Source organism: Polistes dominula, unplaced genomic scaffold (assembly GCF_049000335.1).
Source record: "Polistes dominula isolate Pdom_NZ unplaced genomic scaffold, Pdom_raw_medaka contig_28, whole genome shotgun sequence".
In the NCBI taxonomy this organism is placed as follows: domain Eukaryota; kingdom Metazoa; phylum Arthropoda; class Insecta; order Hymenoptera; family Vespidae; genus Polistes; species Polistes dominula.
In genome coordinates, this window is record NW_028300879.1 from 1,670,659 (window position 1) to 1,690,104 (window position 19,446).

Below are 19,446 nucleotides of genomic sequence, written 5' to 3' on the forward strand. Positions count from 1 at the left end.
AGTATATTTAATAAAAGAGAATTATATATTATCAATATTGCAAACGATCATCAACTTTCATATGAAAGTATATGATAAATGATAAAAAATGTAACTTTGGTAAAAGCTTCTATGGCATTTTTACCAAATCTGTATTGCAGCTTGTCTATGGCTCAAGAATCACCGACATGTCGATTAAATTAGCGCCATCTACTGAAAACAAAAATGGTGGCTAACAATATGCCCTATCCCTGCCCTGGTTTTATGGCACGGCAAATGTCTGCGTTCTCTAGGCTTCTTTCTATTATGCATTTCCCTTCAACCAATATATCCAATTTTAATGTGAAGAAGGGGAATCATTACCTTGCTGTTGATTCTATATCACGTGTGAAATAAACGAAGCTCTTCTAACCAAACAGAAGGTGATCCAAAACTATCGAATATTTCGCAAAATTATAACCGCATCTATGCGATTCGTCATGTCATTCGCCTTATATAATGAAATTAGCGATATACGATCTCATGTGCGTAAACTATACGCTTTTAATATGTTCTGTCCATTACAGGAAATTACTAAAATACGTGTAACATTGTGGCAATACAGTAAGGGGTAAACGCATTGTTGTTTCACTTAAAGCAAAACGGAAAAAAAGAAATCTTATTTTGCTACATGAATCTACAACTTATCTATATTTTTTACGGCTATCAAAAATGCTATGATGCAGTATAATCAATAGTACTTATATTATATATATTTTTATATATATATATATTTTAATAACCACAATAAATTTGTATAGAGTTTGTACAGAAAAGTATATGTGCATACAAATTAGATAAAATATTTATATTACCACACTATTTTTATTATCTATATCTTGCTTCTCAACAAATTTAGAAATATAATTTATTTAGTGTTATATAAATGGTTAACAATATTTCTCATATATGTATTTATTTAACTAAGTATAATTTCTAAATGTATTCACATATAGTTTTAGTTTTATGAAAGAAATGTATGAAATATTAATATTTCATTATCTCTAACAAGTTGTATTATTATCATAGAACGTTGGATTTTATACGAATTGGTAATGACAGATAGAACGAGTACAATGAAGCTAGAAGCTGAAATGGCTGCTCCCTTGCATTTGCAAAGATTAGAACGTAGCTTAAATGTTCAGCCATTCTTAAGACAAATTGATGATTTGTTTCAAGAGCATGCTAGGTATTATTATATATTTTTTTAATTGCTGCCTAATATAAGAATGTTATATTTATTATTCTATATTACTTTTTTATTATTATAGCGAAGATGACAAATCAATGTCTTCTGATTCATCTGATGGATCAGATGCTTATCTTGATGATGTATTGACACGGAAAGAAGGTATACTTAATTTAAACAATTGCTATATAATTTATGATTTTAATATTTGATGTTGAATTTAAAACATGTTGTTTGTAGAAGAACGAATCAATAAATTAAGACTGTATAATATGTCAAATGTGGGTGAAGAAAGAAGGTGGTTGCAAGATATATTGTTGAGCGATTCAGAAAGTTCAGCATCTGGTTCTGATACAGATAATCCTGTCACCGAAGAAGATTTTCAAGAAATGCTTAAATACCACATATTGCGTAAAAAATATCAAGGACGTTTTTATCAAAAGCCTGAAGTAAGATTTGAAATGAGTAATATTATATAATATACTGATTGATGACAGTGAATTCATTTACTTTATTTCAGAATATACAATATCAATATTATAGTGCCGGTTTATTGTCCAGTTATGATAAATTTTTAGAACATCAGAAATTAATAGTTGGTAACAAAAAGAAGAAAGATAAAAAACCAGAGAAAAAAGTTATGAAAATAAAGAAAGAAAAAATTCCTCGACATAGACAATCTGAAAATTATCATGTATGTACAATCCATGAATTATTTAGTTCTAGCTTCTATTCAATTATTTATTCTATAATAATTTATAAATTATTTAGGAAGGTGATTATATGGATGAAGAATGGGATCGTACAATTCCTAAAGAAGAAGAATTGGATGAAGCAGATTTGGAAGCAATAATGCGACATCAGCCTCGTCCACGAGGACGAAAAAAGCATAATAATAAAAGTCCCGAGGTAATGGCACTTAGAAGAAGAAAAATTTGGATTATGATGTCGAAAAAAGAACTTGGAAAAGTGCAAAGAGCAAAAATAAATAATCATAAAGAAATGTTAATAAGTTGTAAAAAAGTAGCTCAACATTGCATGAAACATTGGAGACAAAAAGCAATGCAGGTAAAATATCATTTATCTTGTTGTTGCACACATTTGTTATTTTTTATATTGTTATATTATGTAGAATTATTTTACAGTCTCAAAAAAATATGAAAGAAACTATTTGGAGAGCGAAAAGGTTGACAAGGGAAATGCAATCTTATTGGAAACGATATGATCGTGTTGAACGAGAAACTAGAAGAAGATTAGAAAAAGAAGCAGAAGAACAACGTAAAATGGATGTTGAACTAATAGAGGTGATATATAAATATAATTGATTAGTCTAGTCTAGTTTTAATATGAAATCATTAATAATATTTATTTTGTGCAACAGGCTAAGCGTCAACAAAGAAAATTAAATTTTCTTATTACCCAAACTGAACTTTATGCTCACTTTATGTCAAGGAAATTAGGAAAAGCTTCTCCAGAAGAACAACTTAGAATTTTAAATCAATTAGATGAAGAGAAAAATCCTAGACTTATTGGAATAGATGACTATGATAGGTATATATATATTATTTAATAATTATTTTTAAAAACAGAAATATATATATATATATTTAATTTATTCATTTTTTTTTTTTAATTTAAAAATACAGTGAAGTTATGAAACAAAAAGCAAAGAAAAATGCTACTGAGGCATTTGATTGTGAAAAAGCTAGAACAAAACAATTTGATACAGCAGCTGCATCCCAAGAATTACGGCTTAGTGATACACCTGAAAATTTAGAGCACCCTCAACCTACTATTTTTAAAGGAAATCTTAAAGGTTATCAATTGAAAGGAATGAATTGGTTAGCCAATTTATACGATCAGGTTTGTTTCATGTTAAGATTTACAAATATTGTCATAACATTTTTTTTTGTTTTAATTCTTTATGTATATCTCAAACATTTAAAAGTAATTCTAAATTAATAAAAAAATTTCTTTTACAGGGAATCAGTGGAATTCTGGCTGATGAAATGGGATTAGGTAAAACTGTTCAATCTATAGCTTTTTTGTGTCACGTTGCTGAAAGATATTGTGAGTATATATATAAAAAAAAAAAAAAAAAACGTGAAAAATCGTACATTTTCTCTCATTTATAAATAAATTAATAATAATAATAATTTACAGCTGTATGGGGTCCATTTTTGATTATTTCACCGGCTTCTACTTTGCATAATTGGCAACAAGAAATGGCAAGATTTGTACCAGTTTTTAAAGTGGTACCATATTGGGGAAATCCACAGGAACGTAAAATTTTAAGACAGTTTTGGGATACTAAAGATTTACATACAAAAGAAGCATCATTTCATGTAGTAATTACAAGTTATCAATTGGTTATTACTGATTATAAGTATTTTAATAGAATAAAATGGCAGTATATGATTCTAGATGAAGCACAAGCAATAAAAAGCACTAGCAGGTATGTGGTAGAGTGAATTATAGATGTTTAAAAAGTATAAAACAAATGAATAAAACTTAACAATTTATTATACTGTATGTATATTTTTTTGCAGTATGAGGTGGAAATTATTACTTGGTTTTAGTTGTCGTAATAGATTATTATTAAGTGGTACACCTATACAAAATAGTATGGCTGAATTATGGGCTTTATTACATTTTATAATGCCAACTTTATTTGATTCTCATGACGAATTTAACGAATGGTTTTCTAAAGACATCGAAAGTCATGCAGAAAATAAAACTGGAATTGATGAAAGTAAGCTGTTATCTTAATATCAAATTACTTTTTTAATGATTATTAATATTTGTAATTGATGTTTAATAATGAATTTCTTTTTTTACATTTTTATTAATCAGAACATTTATCGAGATTACACATGATCTTAAAGCCCTTTATGTTACGAAGAATTAAAAAGGATGTTGAAAATGAGTTATCTGATAAAATAGAAGTAATGGTATATTGCCCTTTAACGACTCGTCAGAAATTACTTTATTCAGGTATGTGTGTGTGTGTGTGTGTGTTTAAGTTTTTATATTATTTTATGTAAATCCACTTTATAATAATATATTATTTCTAATTTATACAGCATTGAAGAAGAAAATTCGTATTGAGGATTTACTTCATTATACAGTTGGTGGCGGTGATACAGCTCCAAATGATAAAAATTTTACTTCCAATCTAATGAATCTAGTCATGCAATTCCGTAAAGTAGGTACACTGATAATTGTATATATACAAGTGACTCACTGTTAATCGCTTTGGCTTGTGTGTGTGTGTGTAAAAGGTTTATATCATAAAAATTAAATGAAAATCTTATTAAAATATGTTTTAGGTCTGTAATCATCCTGAACTTTTTGAACGTAGAGATGCTAAATCTCCGTTTTTTATGAATACACAGTCTTTTGAAATGCCAGCATTATTGTATACAGAAGGACTGTTACATCTTGCTTTACCATCAAAAAATCATTTATTGTATAATAAATTATTTATATTTGCTACCGCATATATTCACAATTCACTTCACGGGGGAAAATCAAAACGGTTTACACGGAAATATTTTCTCATTCAGTAGATTTATTAATTTATCTCCAATGGAATTAAATAAAATATTTATAACTGGTATTTTATTTAGGTATGTTATTTTTCAATTTAAAATAATAATACTTTTGATTAATAGTTTAGTAACAAATATATTCATTATATTATTATTATACATTGATGAATAGATTATGTCTAACAATGATTATGGAAAAAAAGATGAGAATGATACGATATTGGAATGATTGGTATGTAGATGATAGACCAACAATACCTAAAGAACAAATGTTATTATTACCTAGAAAAATTGACACATCATCGCAAACGATTAGTGATATTATTTTTACGGAAAAAATACTTGAAGGAGAAGGTTTATATACACATACTATACATACTATTCATTCAATGCCAGAAACAGTTGCTCATAGAATATTACGTAGTAGTAAAAAAACTGCTATTCAAATGTTAAAAGTAAGTACATTTAAATATTATTAAGTTTAACGATTGTTAAACTACAAAATATATATTGTAATTTTATCACTGTTATTTGATTATAGAAAGGAGTATCTTCTACTAAAACAGAACAAGGAGAAGAGACAAAATTAACATTGTTACCTGAACATCCTCATCTTCCTCGTCCTTCAATTTCTAGATTTTGTCAGCAAACAACCATCCCTGCTTTTGTCCATGACAATTATCCCAAGGTTAGATATATATTTTGTCTATAATATAAATAAATCTAGTTAGCGTATATTGATTATAAAATATCTTATTTTGATTATATGTATTTATTATGTTATAGGTTCAAGCGAATCCTCGTAAGTTGTATGTTAGCAATAGTTCTGCTGCATGTGCATGGAGAAGGCACGAAGATTGTGGTGGACCATTTGGCCAAACTTTACTTTGGTTTGGTTACGAAAGAGCAATTTCTCTTTCTGAATCACAAGATAATTTAAATATGCGTGTAAAACACAGAACATCTACATTCTCATATGAACCACTTGGTGGATTATCTGCATGTAATCCAATAAATGGATGGTCTAATATTATTGTACCAGGCATGTATATATATTAAAAATATTTGTTTATATTTAAGTAATAGTAACTTTTAAATAAACATTCTCACACATAATGTATAATATGTTTTAGACAAACAAACTTTAGTAACAGATGCAGGAAAGCTTTCTGTTCTTGATAGTCTTCTTCGACGATTGAAAGAACAAGGCCATCGCGTTCTTATATATTCTCAAATGACAAAGATGATTGATCTGTTAGAGGTAATATGAACATTCCATTTTGGTATTTTTAATTAATCTAAATTATAATTAATTTATAAAACTAATTTTGTAGGAATACATGTACCATAGGAAGCATACGTTCATGCGATTAGATGGTTCTTCCAAAATTTCAGATCGTCGTGATATGGTTGCAGATTTTCAAAAAAGGTAAATCAACAATAATTTTTTTTAGTTAGTATAGAAAATATTTTTAATTCAAAGTAAAAGCAATGTTTTTTACGTTTATTATTTTTAGAGCAGACATATTCGTTTTTCTTTTGAGTACTAGAGCTGGTGGTCTTGGGATTAATCTTACTGCTGCAGATACGGTATGTAAATTTTTGTAAATAATTTTTTTCTACGTTTCTATTAACACATTATAATATTACAGGTAATATTTTATGACAGTGATTGGAATCCAACAGTAGATCAACAAGCTATGGATCGTGCTCACAGATTAGGACAAACTAAGCAAGTTACTGTTTATCGATTAATTTGTAAAGGTACTATCGAAGAAAGGATATTACAAAGGGCACGTGAAAAGAGTGAGGTGTGTTTGATAGATTAATGGATTGATATTGTACTGTTTTGTATATATATATATATATATGTTTTTCTAACGTACGTTTTCTTAAAGATACAACGTATGGTAATAAGTGGAGGAAACTTTAAGCCAGATACTCTAAAACCAAAAGAGGTGGTTTCACTTTTACTGGATGATGAAGAGATTGAAGCGAAATGTAAGCATATAATAAGAAATTTTGTATTTTTGTTGTTGCTTTAATATTCATTATCATTTCTTTTTCGTTATCGTTTAATATACATATATAGAGAGTAACAGGAAAATTCGTACTCCAAGGGAAGATTAACTAAGTAATTTTGTACAAAAATATTAATTGTATTTTTATTATATCTTATCTAGGCACACACACACACAAATTCTTTTTAGTAAAATTATATTTGTATTAATATAATAACTTATATATAATTATATATTATATCAAATTAATTTATATTAATTTGAAAGTTTAATAATTTTAAAATAGGCTTCTGTATATAAGAATTTGAAAAGTTTGCATTACAAATAAATATCATTTAACATTTCCAGTGGAGGCGGAGTACGAATACTTCTGTAACTCACTGTATATATCAATATTTTTGATTTGACTTGAGTAATACGTAGTACAAGTTTGGTTTCAACCCGTTTTGGGTACTCTGCATATATATGAATAGAAATGTATTCTATATTATGTATCGTGGATCGTTGAACGAAAAATAATGAACGGATAAATCGGATGAAAGGGTGTTCACAATAGTATTATGCTCGTTAGGTTATGCTAATTCTTTAATAACGAATAATAATAAGAGAGGTAACGGAATGTGGTACATATTTACGTATAAGTTTGTATCCGTATATTTCAGATAGCCAACGGAGCGAGGAGAGAAAGCCGCACGTGGACGAGACTCGCCTTGAGTCGAACCTGCACCACAAGGAGAGGGAGCGGAAGAGGAAGTTAACCGCGCTTCCGGTCAAGGTGAGACAGACACCCTTACATTATTATCGCCCGTACTTCTTTCCATTATATTTTCTTTCTCTTTCATCGCTTTTTTTTATGTATATATCTTCTCCTTCATTTGTCCTTTCTATGTGCAATTATGCGCCTATCTTTATTACATCCTTATCCTAATGATTTTGCTTAAAAGTCATTGATTTCGCAGGATGATTCTAAAAGGCAATGCTTAATGGATGCCAATGGCGATAAAATTGGTGATAATTCACAAGTTAATTTGAATGATAGCAAACAAATGGCAAATTCGATACAAACACATTATCAAAATAATCATCAAGTCGATATTCCTGAAGATCATAGTGTTCCTGCTAGTCCAATCAAGTCAGAGGTTCGTATAATAAAATTCATTTCAAATAAATTCAATCTATTTCTTGTTTATATACGAAATGAATTTGCAATGTACAGGATGAAACGAGCAATGAAGGATTAGTCGTCGATGTGGATAGTCCTATGATAGGATCGAACATTGATTCGAGACAATCTTCCGTTAATCAGTTTGGAGAATCGGCTAAATCTGCACATCTTGATCACAATTTTGTTATGACTGGAAACGTTAGCGGACGAATACGACCAAGTGTTCGTGGTAGTAGTAAAAGAGGAAGACCACGGGGTTCTCGAAGAGGTGGACCAGTTGGCGGAAAAGGCCGAGGTCTTTTCATGATTCAATCTTCATCAAAATCTGCAAGCACTTTGTCTCAATCATCATCAGCAACTACTGGCAGTTTATCTTCTCAGGCCGATCAATCTATGCAGCATGGTAAGATTTTATTCGTTCTAGAGAATGAGATTAGTTCATTATTTTATAAAAGCTTATCGACGTTAATGTATTTTTTGAAATCGTCAAATAATAATTTAGATCATTATAATCATATATAAATTTACACAATTTAACACACTTGATAAAATCATAGTTTCGTGAAAATCGTTTTTCGTGACGACGCACCCTCGTTTCAATGTAGGGTTAATCCCTGGCTGACTCTTTTATACTCTATCAGTCCCTTTGCTTAAGTCCCCTTTTCTTTTACACTCTTTCTGTCTGTCTGTCTCTCTGTCTCTCTCTCTTTCCCCCTCTTCCTTTCTCTTTCTCGTTTCTTCTCCCTCTCCCCCTCCCTCTCCGTCTCTCTTTTTCTTTCATCTCTTTTTCTCTCTTCCTTTATTTCCACACTTGGTCAGGTTCTCGTGGGATTTTGCAATGCACAGACGAAATACGCCCATGGGCCCGTATTCGCGTATATATCCCTTGAATAGAAGTGTGGATCAACGAAATTCCCTCGCGAGCACATGTGCGCACAAGTGCCAAGGGGGGAACGCTTAGTGTTTTGCGATAGGGCAAAATCCGAAAGTACCCTCTCGAAATCGGTCCATTTTCCTCTTACCCCTATGGAGAAAGTGTCATGACTCATTCCTATGATTGTATTTTTCTTGCTCCATTTAAATACTTAACTATATTCATATTTTTACAGCAGAGGTAGAATAAACTTGTTTGTTGAAATTACATTTGAAATAGTAATATATAATAAGTGAATAATGATAAAATTAAATTTAAAAAATCAAGGAGAAAAGGTTTTTTAATGATATAAGAACAAAAAAAAAACAAGCAAAATGATTAAAAAAACAAAAAAAAAACAAAAAAAAAACAATGATGAGAAGTGCTTAAATGAAAAAGATCATCACATTATTGCGAGAGGGATTGGATGATGATGTTCTAAGCACATGTTGATGCATTCGAGATCAACGCAATCTTATTTGTCAGCAGACTTTGTTCTCGGTGCATCGTGTTATGAGCGGAGGACACGAAGGAGGAACAAGACGGGTAAATGATCTCACGTAACGACACGTGGACCGAAGTTGATTCGGTATGCTGCGCGTATGCTCGTGCTACATACACGAAAAGGAAAGGGGTCGGTTTCTCACTTGTCGTTGACTGGAAGGCGAACGGACAATAGCAGGTGCGGAGCGAAGGCGACAGCTGTGATCGATGCTCTTCTAATTTCTCTTTATCTCTATCTATCTTTTTTGTTTTATTTATCTAACTATCTTTAACTTTTAAATATACTATTCTAGACTTGACCAATCATTTAAATTGCTTTTGATTGATAGTCATATTAATCGTTATTCAAATCAATATTTTAATGTTAATTTTTATAATACACAAAAGAATATAAAGTTTTAAAAGAAACTTCAAAAGAATAATCATCGATTGAGACGCGTTCTAAGTTCTAATAGTTATCACGAACATTCTTATCGTGACTACTTCATTTATGAAACCCTTCGTATTGAAATGTATTTTCGTGATGCAAATAAATGTGAAAAAGCTATTGGATTTTGCGAATTATTCCGTCGCGTTTTGTCGCCAACTCGTACCATACCGTATCGTATCGTACCGTACCGTGCCATGCCATATCGTACTACCGTATCGTATTATTCTATACTTCGATTTTATTATTTTTTCTATACCTGGTAACGAAGTTATAAACATATGTAAGTATAAATGTATGAAGAAGAGGATTTTATAATGATTTAGATTTTACGTACAAAAATAAAACAAACAAAATATTACAAGTACAAAACGAAAATTTTAGTTGGTAAATTTTATTAGACGGTGTCTAATTTTGTTATCTATTAATCTCTTTATATTGGTAAGAGAGGATCACAAGACTTTGATGTAAGCATGTGTGGGTGGAATCCTCCCGTAGCGAGATATAGAACGAAGGACACAAAGAAGCTGCCGGTGGATTCGACGTAGTTGAAAGCGAATGGAACGCGAGGATTCACGGAATGCCGCCGGTCTGGCTGACTCAACCCTTCCTTATCCTATCCTTCCAGTATTATCCCGTGGAATCTTAACTGCGTTCAATCAGTGATCAAGCTTCTTTCCCATCTTATTTTTTTTTTCTTTTTTCATTCCCTTTGTTTAATCTGATAGTAACTACTTCGTTGTTAATTTTTCATAGTTCTACGAATGTTGACAGAACGAATATCGTAGTTATTTATTTCCCTTAAATAATAAATCGTTCCATTAAATCGACTTAACATAATCCGAACAAAGAATAACATTGAGCCGTGCTTTTATCGAAAATTCACGGATTCTTCAATTTTGTTCTCTTTCCCATCGTCGAGTGCCTACTTTAGAGTCCTCCATGTAGAAGAGAACAATTTGAATGGGATTGGGACGTGCCATGGAATGTTTAAGGATTTGGATGGGAATAAGGAAGAAAGGACTATACAAAAAGAAATAAAGTAGGGAAGGAGAAGGCAGCCGAGACACGTTCTTCGTATGTCCTCGTGCGGCTACTGACCTTCGACCCTGTCGCTCCACCCGCCTTCCCCTACTATCTTCACTATATTTCTCAATCTTTTCTTTTTATTCCAGACTATATCTTGTCTCTCTGGACCTTACGAATGCTGAGAAAAGATGCTTTGGCACGATCCGAATGGTTCTACAATGTTTCTTTTCGGTGAATAAATCGATCTGTAATCTAATATTTTGAAGGAGCTACTTTCCAGAAAACTGACGTAGCAGTCCTACAAATTATCACAATACAATCTCGATAGTATTTCAAGAATTTACATAAACTTATATATATATATATATATATATATTTATTTTTTTCCAAGATGATCAATATTATTTGTTGGTATTATAAGAAAACACGTAAAATACTTCGTGATGCTTCATAAATATTTGCAAATCGATTATTGTTATAGGAACACAAGGGTGTATCGGATCAACTGACGGTGATGGTCCCAGTACTGTAGGGCCTCTAGGCTCTGTTGGTTCTTTAGGTCCTTTATCCAATAGAGGTGGAAATTCATCAATTCGTCGTGGTCCAGGCCGACCTAGATTGAAACCAAGTGGTCCAGGACATCAAGGTTATCGTATACCGAGTGGACATCATCATGTGAAAAAAGTTCAACGTCCTCTCCTCGTTCCGCTACGATCTCATCAAACAATCTCAAGTGTAACTCAACATAAATCATTGCAACGAGCTGTTGGTACATCCGTACTTTCATCAAAATCTATGGCAGTACCAAGTACAACAGCGGGTTTTTCATCCACATCTGAAAATCCACGTCCTTTTGGATTTTATACACAGCAGCAGCAACAACAACAACAGCAAAAGAAACAAGTACAACATCAAGAACAACAACAAGAACAGAAACAATGTGAGCAGACACCTGCACGAAGATTGTCCTCCTAATTATTAGTGAAATTGGTGTGTCATCTTCATTTAATGTGGTTGTTAAACATGATAAAGTCTGCAATTGGAAGATCGATTATTCGATTGGTTACAGGGATAGAATTCTTGCCAAATTTCAAAGTTCTCGTATTGTAGAAATGAATACGAGGTTATTCGGCAGTATGTCTACTTTTATGTAACCGAAGTTATATGTTCACAATACACGGTGTATATGTACATTGGTATAATGTACAAGGAACACGATACTTGATTGATTAAAAGAAAAAAAAAAAGTGATGGTTGCGAACGAAATGATAATCGTTATAATTGGATAACGACAAGGAAACGTTCGTTATCCATTTATTTCAATTCACTCACTCATCGTCGATCTGGACTCGTTAGTATCTTTTTAGCAATATTCCGTCGCTCGGTTGGCCGATATTTTTTACGCGTGTTATGCGAGAAATTACTGTGCAAATTCGACTTTGTAAAAGAAAGGTATTTATATTAGCAATAAACGAAATAGCTTTCGCGCGTATGCGCGATTGTACATCGTACATCGTATTTTATCTGTTGACGTTTCAACTTTTGCTTCCTTTCTCGTAAATTCTGCGTATATATATATATATATATATATATTTGTTCGAAGAATTTATTGGGTATAAAATTGAATAAACAACTACGCTGATTATTTCATATCAGTGAATAAGTTCATTGTCTCTTTATTACAAAAGACTAAGTGATTTAGGTTATTAGTGATCGTAAATTAAACGATTAATGCATTTACGAAGCATTGCTTTTAATATTCTCTTTTATCGATAGTAGTAATAGTCAATAAATTGTCAGACAATAGATTTCTCATGTCGTAATATATATATATATCGCTAATATATCTTTTTTTTTTCTTCGGAACAAAATGTAATAATCTTCTTTCACATTAAGTCGCTTTCTAAACAACAGTAATAACAAATATCAACGTGGATTACGTAGTAGAGTGGTTGTTATAGTTAGAAATCAGTATTGTTCAATTATTAGTTTCGTATATTTCGATTAATAATAACTCGATCGTCTTTTAGCAATAATTTTCTATAATCAATAGTTAAAGATACGAAGAATTTCAATGCGTACGTACGTGCGTTCGTTTTACTTTTGTAAATCGATTCTCACTATGGCCTCGAACTTAGTAAGTACAAATCCGTACCTTCACTGGTGTGACAGCGAAGGTCCAAAAGCTGGAGGCAATATTCATCGATGCACAAGTACGAAGTTGCAGCTGCCGCTGAAGCAGCGTCGTCATCTGCGTGATTGGATTCGAGCCGATCGTATGCCGGACTTCGTCTTTCGCCTGATGCCTGATGGTGACCCTAACATTTTTCCTAGCCCCACTTTACCAGTTTCTTGGTTATCCCAACGAGTTTAGAAATATTTCAATAATGTTGATGAAACAAAAAATAAAAAGAAAAAAAAAGAGATTCGACAAATTTTTATTATTATATAAATAATTGTTTAGAATATATATTCAACAAGGAGATTATATACACACACGTATATATATATATATATATTTACATATGCATCTATTTGTAAAGATATTATATATAAATACAATATCCCTATTTACCTTCCCGTAGGTCAACCCGTGTCAAAGATTGCATCAAGTGCAATAAGAAAACGAAGAGAAAGGGGAAAAGAAGGACAAAGATGAAAGTTGAAGGTAGTGGGTGCATTTGGAAGGCGGAAACAAAGAAAGGAAAAAAAAAAAACAATAAACCGATATGAACTTGGAAATCGAATTGCCGTACTTGATCGGCTTAATGTCCCCTGTGTACAGTACATCAGACTGATCGTTGAGAGGTATTCCAGGAGAGAAAAAAGATCGGTGAAAAGAAAGATAGAGAGAGAGAGAGAGAGAGAGAAAGAGAGAATATAGGGACCTTGCGACGCACCTGCTCTCAGGTGCAATGCCTCTTTCCCTCCACTCTTTTTCTTTCTCTCACTCTTTCTTTCTCTACTACCTTCCATACCTTGTGAATACGTATATACGTATGTATATATAAACGTATATGCCGACTTTAATCCTCGGCCAATTACTTCGAGCATCATCTACACTTACATCTTTCATTTCGAATATTTGTACTTATACAGGGTGAGTCACCTTACGTTCTTATCCTGAAATATCTCTTTTTGATCTTTTCATTTTTTATTTCTTATTTTTAATAAAAAAAACAGAAAACTGAAAATTGTCAGCACGTCAAGATTATTACGTTTAATTAATGTATAAATGAATAAAAATTATTATACATATTTTAATTAATAGAAGTTTGTTTGAAATGGAATAATTGTTGTTGGTTAATCTTTTTTCAATTTCTTATCAATCATGTAATATTGATTCTCTTCGAAATAATTTCAATATATTGATAAAAAAATCAAAGTAATACTTGGAGTAAAAACAGTTAGATCACTTAGGCTAAGTACTTATGGTAAAAAATGATTAGCTTAGACAGTGCAGTGCGGTTACAGGTATTATGATCTAATTCCGAAATATTCATGGTTGTGCCTGTAGGGAAGGTCGTCCACCTTCTTCTTTCTTGATTATATTTTTGTAAGTACTTTGAATGGCCGATATTGCACAAACGAACGTTATCCTGGTACCCGTGGTATTTGGTATATTAAAAGAAAGTCGTTACGTTCCTTTAAGGAAAGTCGTAGTGGGGGCTAACGGAGAACACGAGCGAGACAATGTAACGCGCTCTTAAATTAAAAGCGTGACGAGTAAAGAGAACCTATTGGTTTAAAAATACGTGTATAATAAAAATTTAGAACGATTCTTTGTGAATGTATAATTGGCCGAGATTTATAAGCCGTGCACAAACTTTCTATGTGAATTTTTCTCGGCCGCGAATATGTAACATCAGTCATTTTGTTCTTTTCACGAAATACACAATAAAAATAATAATAATAATAATAATAATAATAATAATTAAATTTTATGTGTTTGAATTGCGTTTAAAAAATTCGATTAGAATAATAAAGAAAGAATCGATCAATAAAATTCTCACAAATTTTTTCAAGAAATAAGTCTAACTGATTGTATCGCACTTTTAACATTTTAACCGGTGAGAATTGTTGCTTCTTGTAATTGGTCGAATTGGCCAATGAAAAAATGCACGATGGAACATTTCAGTAGCAAACGATTCACCTGTGGATTTGCGAAAAGGACTTCCTGTATCGCTTGATTCTCGGTATTTTATTCGAAGAGATCATTATCTATCATCATGGAATATAATCTTCTATATGTTTTCCAAAAATGATTAATTGTTTCTTATCTTATACTGTTAACTCATTTGTAAGATTTTTTTTCTATCAATTGTTAATTAAGGAATTATCAATCACAATAAAAAAAAATAAAAAAAAGAATATACGGAACCTTTATGTGCAACATGAACGTGAAACTCGTATAATTATTATGTGAAAAATAATCAGTTGATTCATATATATAATAAGTGTCTCTTAAAATCGTACACCGTGGCCACCGTGACCATGGTCGTCTGATTGGGCCAGTGTCCTTTACCATAAAATTCTACATGTTGGTATTATTGTAATAATAGAGGAAATACCTGGTTTTTTCATATCTAACATATTTATCTATAATTCATATTTAACAATTAGTTATCCATTTTTTTTTTACTGTTATTCAAAAGTTTTTTAGTATCAAAATCAATTTAATACATATTATTAAAATTGATTTAATACCTAAAGTAAGATACAAAATATATTTGTTTAAACTTATAAATAATATAAATAAGTTATTTATATAAATAAATATAATAATAAAAATAAATTATAAAATAATATATAGAATATATATAATTTAAAATAAAATAAATAAATTATATATATATATATATATAATTTTAAACAAATACATTTTACATCATTTTTATTTTAATATTATATAATAAAATAATATACAATAAAATATAATTAAAATTTTTTAATATTCCAAGTATATTAATTATATATATATATATATATATATATATATATATATATATATATATATATATATATATGTACCTATTAATATACACCTGAAATTTAAAAAAAACTTTTAATTTGATAATTTATTACATGAAAATTTCCAACTCAAAGTCATCATTGATCACAAGAACACATTAAACCAAGTATTATTTTAATTTAAACAATTAAAAATATTAATAGATTGTACGCATACCTCAAATAATTGATAATTAATCAAAGGAAATATATATTGTAGTCTAAAAGCACGAAATATAAATTAAACGCACCGTCCTCTTCGAAATCCAACAGTAAGCTGATACAATGTCCTCGATGAAAGTCAGTTAAAATTCTTCTATCGATTGTTGTTTACACGATTCTCCGAAGGCTACACATATGTATAATGAAAATAATATTCGTATTAAATCAAATTTATTCTTCCGAAAGTCATATCAACAACAATCAATAAGAGAATTTTAATTCGACTTTCATAGAGTACATTGAGCCAATCTAACGGGGGATTTCGAAGCTTATACTTCGTGTTTTTAAACCAATACATTTTCTTGAATTATTTAACAATCATTTAAGGTATGTCTCATCTTCATTCATTCTTCCATAAATAAACGCATGTTGCAATAACTATATAGACTTATTTCTCACACACACACACACACACGTCTAATTAATCCTAAATCTTTCCATAATTTCGTTCAACTGCCAATCGATTCTGAGTTCTATCAAACTCTCTCTCTCTCTCTCTCTTCATCTTTGTTTATGTCATATCATAATTCATTTTATAATTATCGTAGACTAATGTGTGATCACTGTATGTGATATTTAGAAAAAAATCTGACGCTCAACTGAAACCGAAGAAGAGTTTGAAGAGTTAGTTAGTAATTATATATATTCCGAAGGCAATTAGAATGTTCCTCCTCGTCGTCTGGCCGATCTCTTCCTTCGATCGTCCGGTAGAGAGCCGTACTGAAATCGGCCGTGCGAGTCGAGTCGCTTGTTCGCTTCGCATCGTCGGTATCTATACCAATTACGAACGGCGGCTGGCCAAGACGAAATTAAAGCTTTTATTTCGGCGTGCGAAGGGAAAGAAGCAACGTCGGCGGAGTCGAACGAGTGAGCGAACGGAATTAGCCAAGTGAAACGGTGAACCTCCGACCCTTCTACTCGAGGAGTAGATCTCTTATGGTTGTACTTAACGTATGTGTATCATGAATGTCTACTATATATATTCATTTTGTAAGTATAAGTATATCTTGTAGACAAGGGCCATACGTGTATAGATACGCTTATACTTTCTATGTTCTCTGTCACGCTACGTTGCTAAAGTTACGTGCTAAAAAATGAACGGCTTTGCCATTCCCCAAAATTTTCAGTCCGTATGTTTCTCTTCCTGTATCGTTCGAATCCGTCACACGCGGCGCATATTTGTGGTTTTCACGCATTCGTGAGTGAATATGATTTTCTTGCCTTTTTTTTTCTTTTTTTTTTTTTTTTTCTTTATGATTGTAAACATTTATTTTATCACGTTGATTTAGTTTCTTTTTTTTTTCTCTCTCTCTCTCTCTCTCTCTTTCATAATAAGATAGGAAACATTTGTTTTGTAATAAAAATTGTAAAAATCACTTTTAATGTATGTACGTGATCACAAATATAATTTGAATAATAGACTAGAAATGAACGTAGTGTTTTTTTTTTCTAGAAATGAAGATTATTTCGAAGTCGAATGAATATAAATCACTTGAAAATCTTCAAACTTGTTTGTAATTGTGAGGTAAAATTTCTAAATAAATTCGTAACAAATTCTTAGGTAGAACATAATGTTTCCGTATTTAGGTTGAATTTAACTAATTTACTGTGTGTTGGGAACGCTTTCGATTCAGGTTAAGTAAAATTTAGTGGACGGACAACGGTACGCGTTATTTAGAAATTCAGATCCTTGAGATTAACTAAGTATCGCAGTGGACTAATTTTGTCCGTTTAACGCGCTTTCTTCATAGGCATTTTATTTCTAACATTAAATAATAAAATTGATTAATTAATAATATAATAATTATATTAATTATTAATATAATTATATTATAATATAAAATAATATTAATTTAAATTATAATATAAAATAATATTAATTTAAATTATAATATAAATTATAATATAAATTATAATATAAATATATTATTAATATAAAAATTATATTAATATAATTATATTATATTAATTATAATAATTAAATGAATATATATATATATATATATATATATATATATATATATATTAACACATTCGCGATTGCTGACGTGAAATTAAGGTCATTTAAAATTTTAAAAATTTAATATAAATAAATTTTTATAATATTTAAATAATTATATTATATTATATATATATATATATATATATATATATATATATATATATATATCACAGTTTTTTTTTTCTTTTAACATTGTTCCAAACATTACTTCCAAAAGTAATCTTCGAATATTTTCATGATGAATTAAAAATGCATGAAAATGCAAAAAAAAAAAAAGAAAAAAAATGATGAATCAATCCTAAGATGTGATTGAATGAATAAATGAATGAATGAATGATGAAGAATTATTAAAAGGACACCGTTAAAAGAAACTTTATAGCTCTGTTTAGCTAGGACTAAAGACATCGGCGTCGTCGGCTAAGTCGGCGTCAGCGACGGCGAGGCACCGAGCGTACTTCCTGCCGCTTGACCGGAAGTCGCGAGTCAGAGGCTCGGCTCTACGTAGGCGTTACGCTTCCTTACGCGTATCTACACAGTCTCGTGGCAACGAAACAAGCAGTTTCGTCTCCACTATGCTTACTATTTGTCGAAGAAAGCAACCCTTCCTTTCTCTTGGCCTCTTTCTCTCTCTCTCTCTCTCTCTCTCTCTCTTTCTTTCTCTTTCATAGTTTAAACAATATTTGTCTAATGTATATATTGGATTGGTAAGAAAGTAATTTTGGTTTTCTAATGTGAAATATTACTTTCTTGCCAATCCAATAATATTATATATATATATATATATATAAATTTATTTCTATTAAATTTTTATAATATTTAAATAATTATAATATATATATTATTATATTTAATTATTTAAATATAAATTTAAATAATTTATAATTTTTGCCGGTACTTAGTATTAAAAAAGGAAAAAATATGCCAGTCGCGAATGTGTTATAACATACTTATATTATTTTATAATATAAATATATATATATATTAACACATTCGCGATTGCTGACATGAAATTAAGGTCATTTAAAATTTAAAAAATTTAATATAAATAAATTTTTATAATATTTAAATAATTATATTTTATTATAGTATTATATTTTATATAAATAAATATATAAAATAATAATAATAATAATAATAATAATAATAATAATAATAATATATACAATTTTATAATATATATATATTTACTTACTACCGAAATTACTTTCTTGCCAATCCAATACTTTACTTTCTATGACACATAAATTTCATATAAATCTACGTAATATCCTTCATAAGTATATTTTCAGAATAAATACATAAAGAGAAAGGTATATAATGATTTTCACACAAGCATAAGAATAAGAAACAATATTTGAAGGTTCCCAAGCACAACTGACAAATTATCTTTCAAAA

The 19,446-nt window shown here is 30.2% G+C and overlaps 1 protein-coding gene across 1 annotated transcript; it reads left to right on the forward strand.

The window, feature by feature from the left end:
* The first annotated feature begins 19 nt into the window (after positions 1-19).
* Ino80 (chromatin-remodeling ATPase INO80) lies at positions 20-12,335 on the forward strand. Its single transcript, XM_015318560.2, is given in 29 exon segments — positions 20-401; positions 546-715; positions 1,048-1,207; positions 1,290-1,369; positions 1,448-1,656; positions 1,728-1,901; positions 1,979-2,275; positions 2,353-2,511; positions 2,589-2,758; positions 2,854-3,070; positions 3,190-3,277; positions 3,371-3,662; positions 3,757-3,959; positions 4,061-4,201; positions 4,291-4,412; positions 4,537-4,728; positions 4,730-4,836; positions 4,931-5,213; positions 5,300-5,446; positions 5,545-5,800; positions 5,892-6,019; positions 6,093-6,187; positions 6,276-6,348; positions 6,411-6,569; positions 6,657-6,759; positions 7,442-7,554; positions 7,739-7,918; positions 7,996-8,347; positions 11,299-12,335. Coding segments are annotated over 27 exon segments (4,968 nt in total). The 5' UTR covers positions 20-401; positions 546-715; positions 1,048-1,073; the 3' UTR covers positions 11,793-12,335.
* Positions 12,336-19,446: the final 7,111 nt, after the last annotated feature.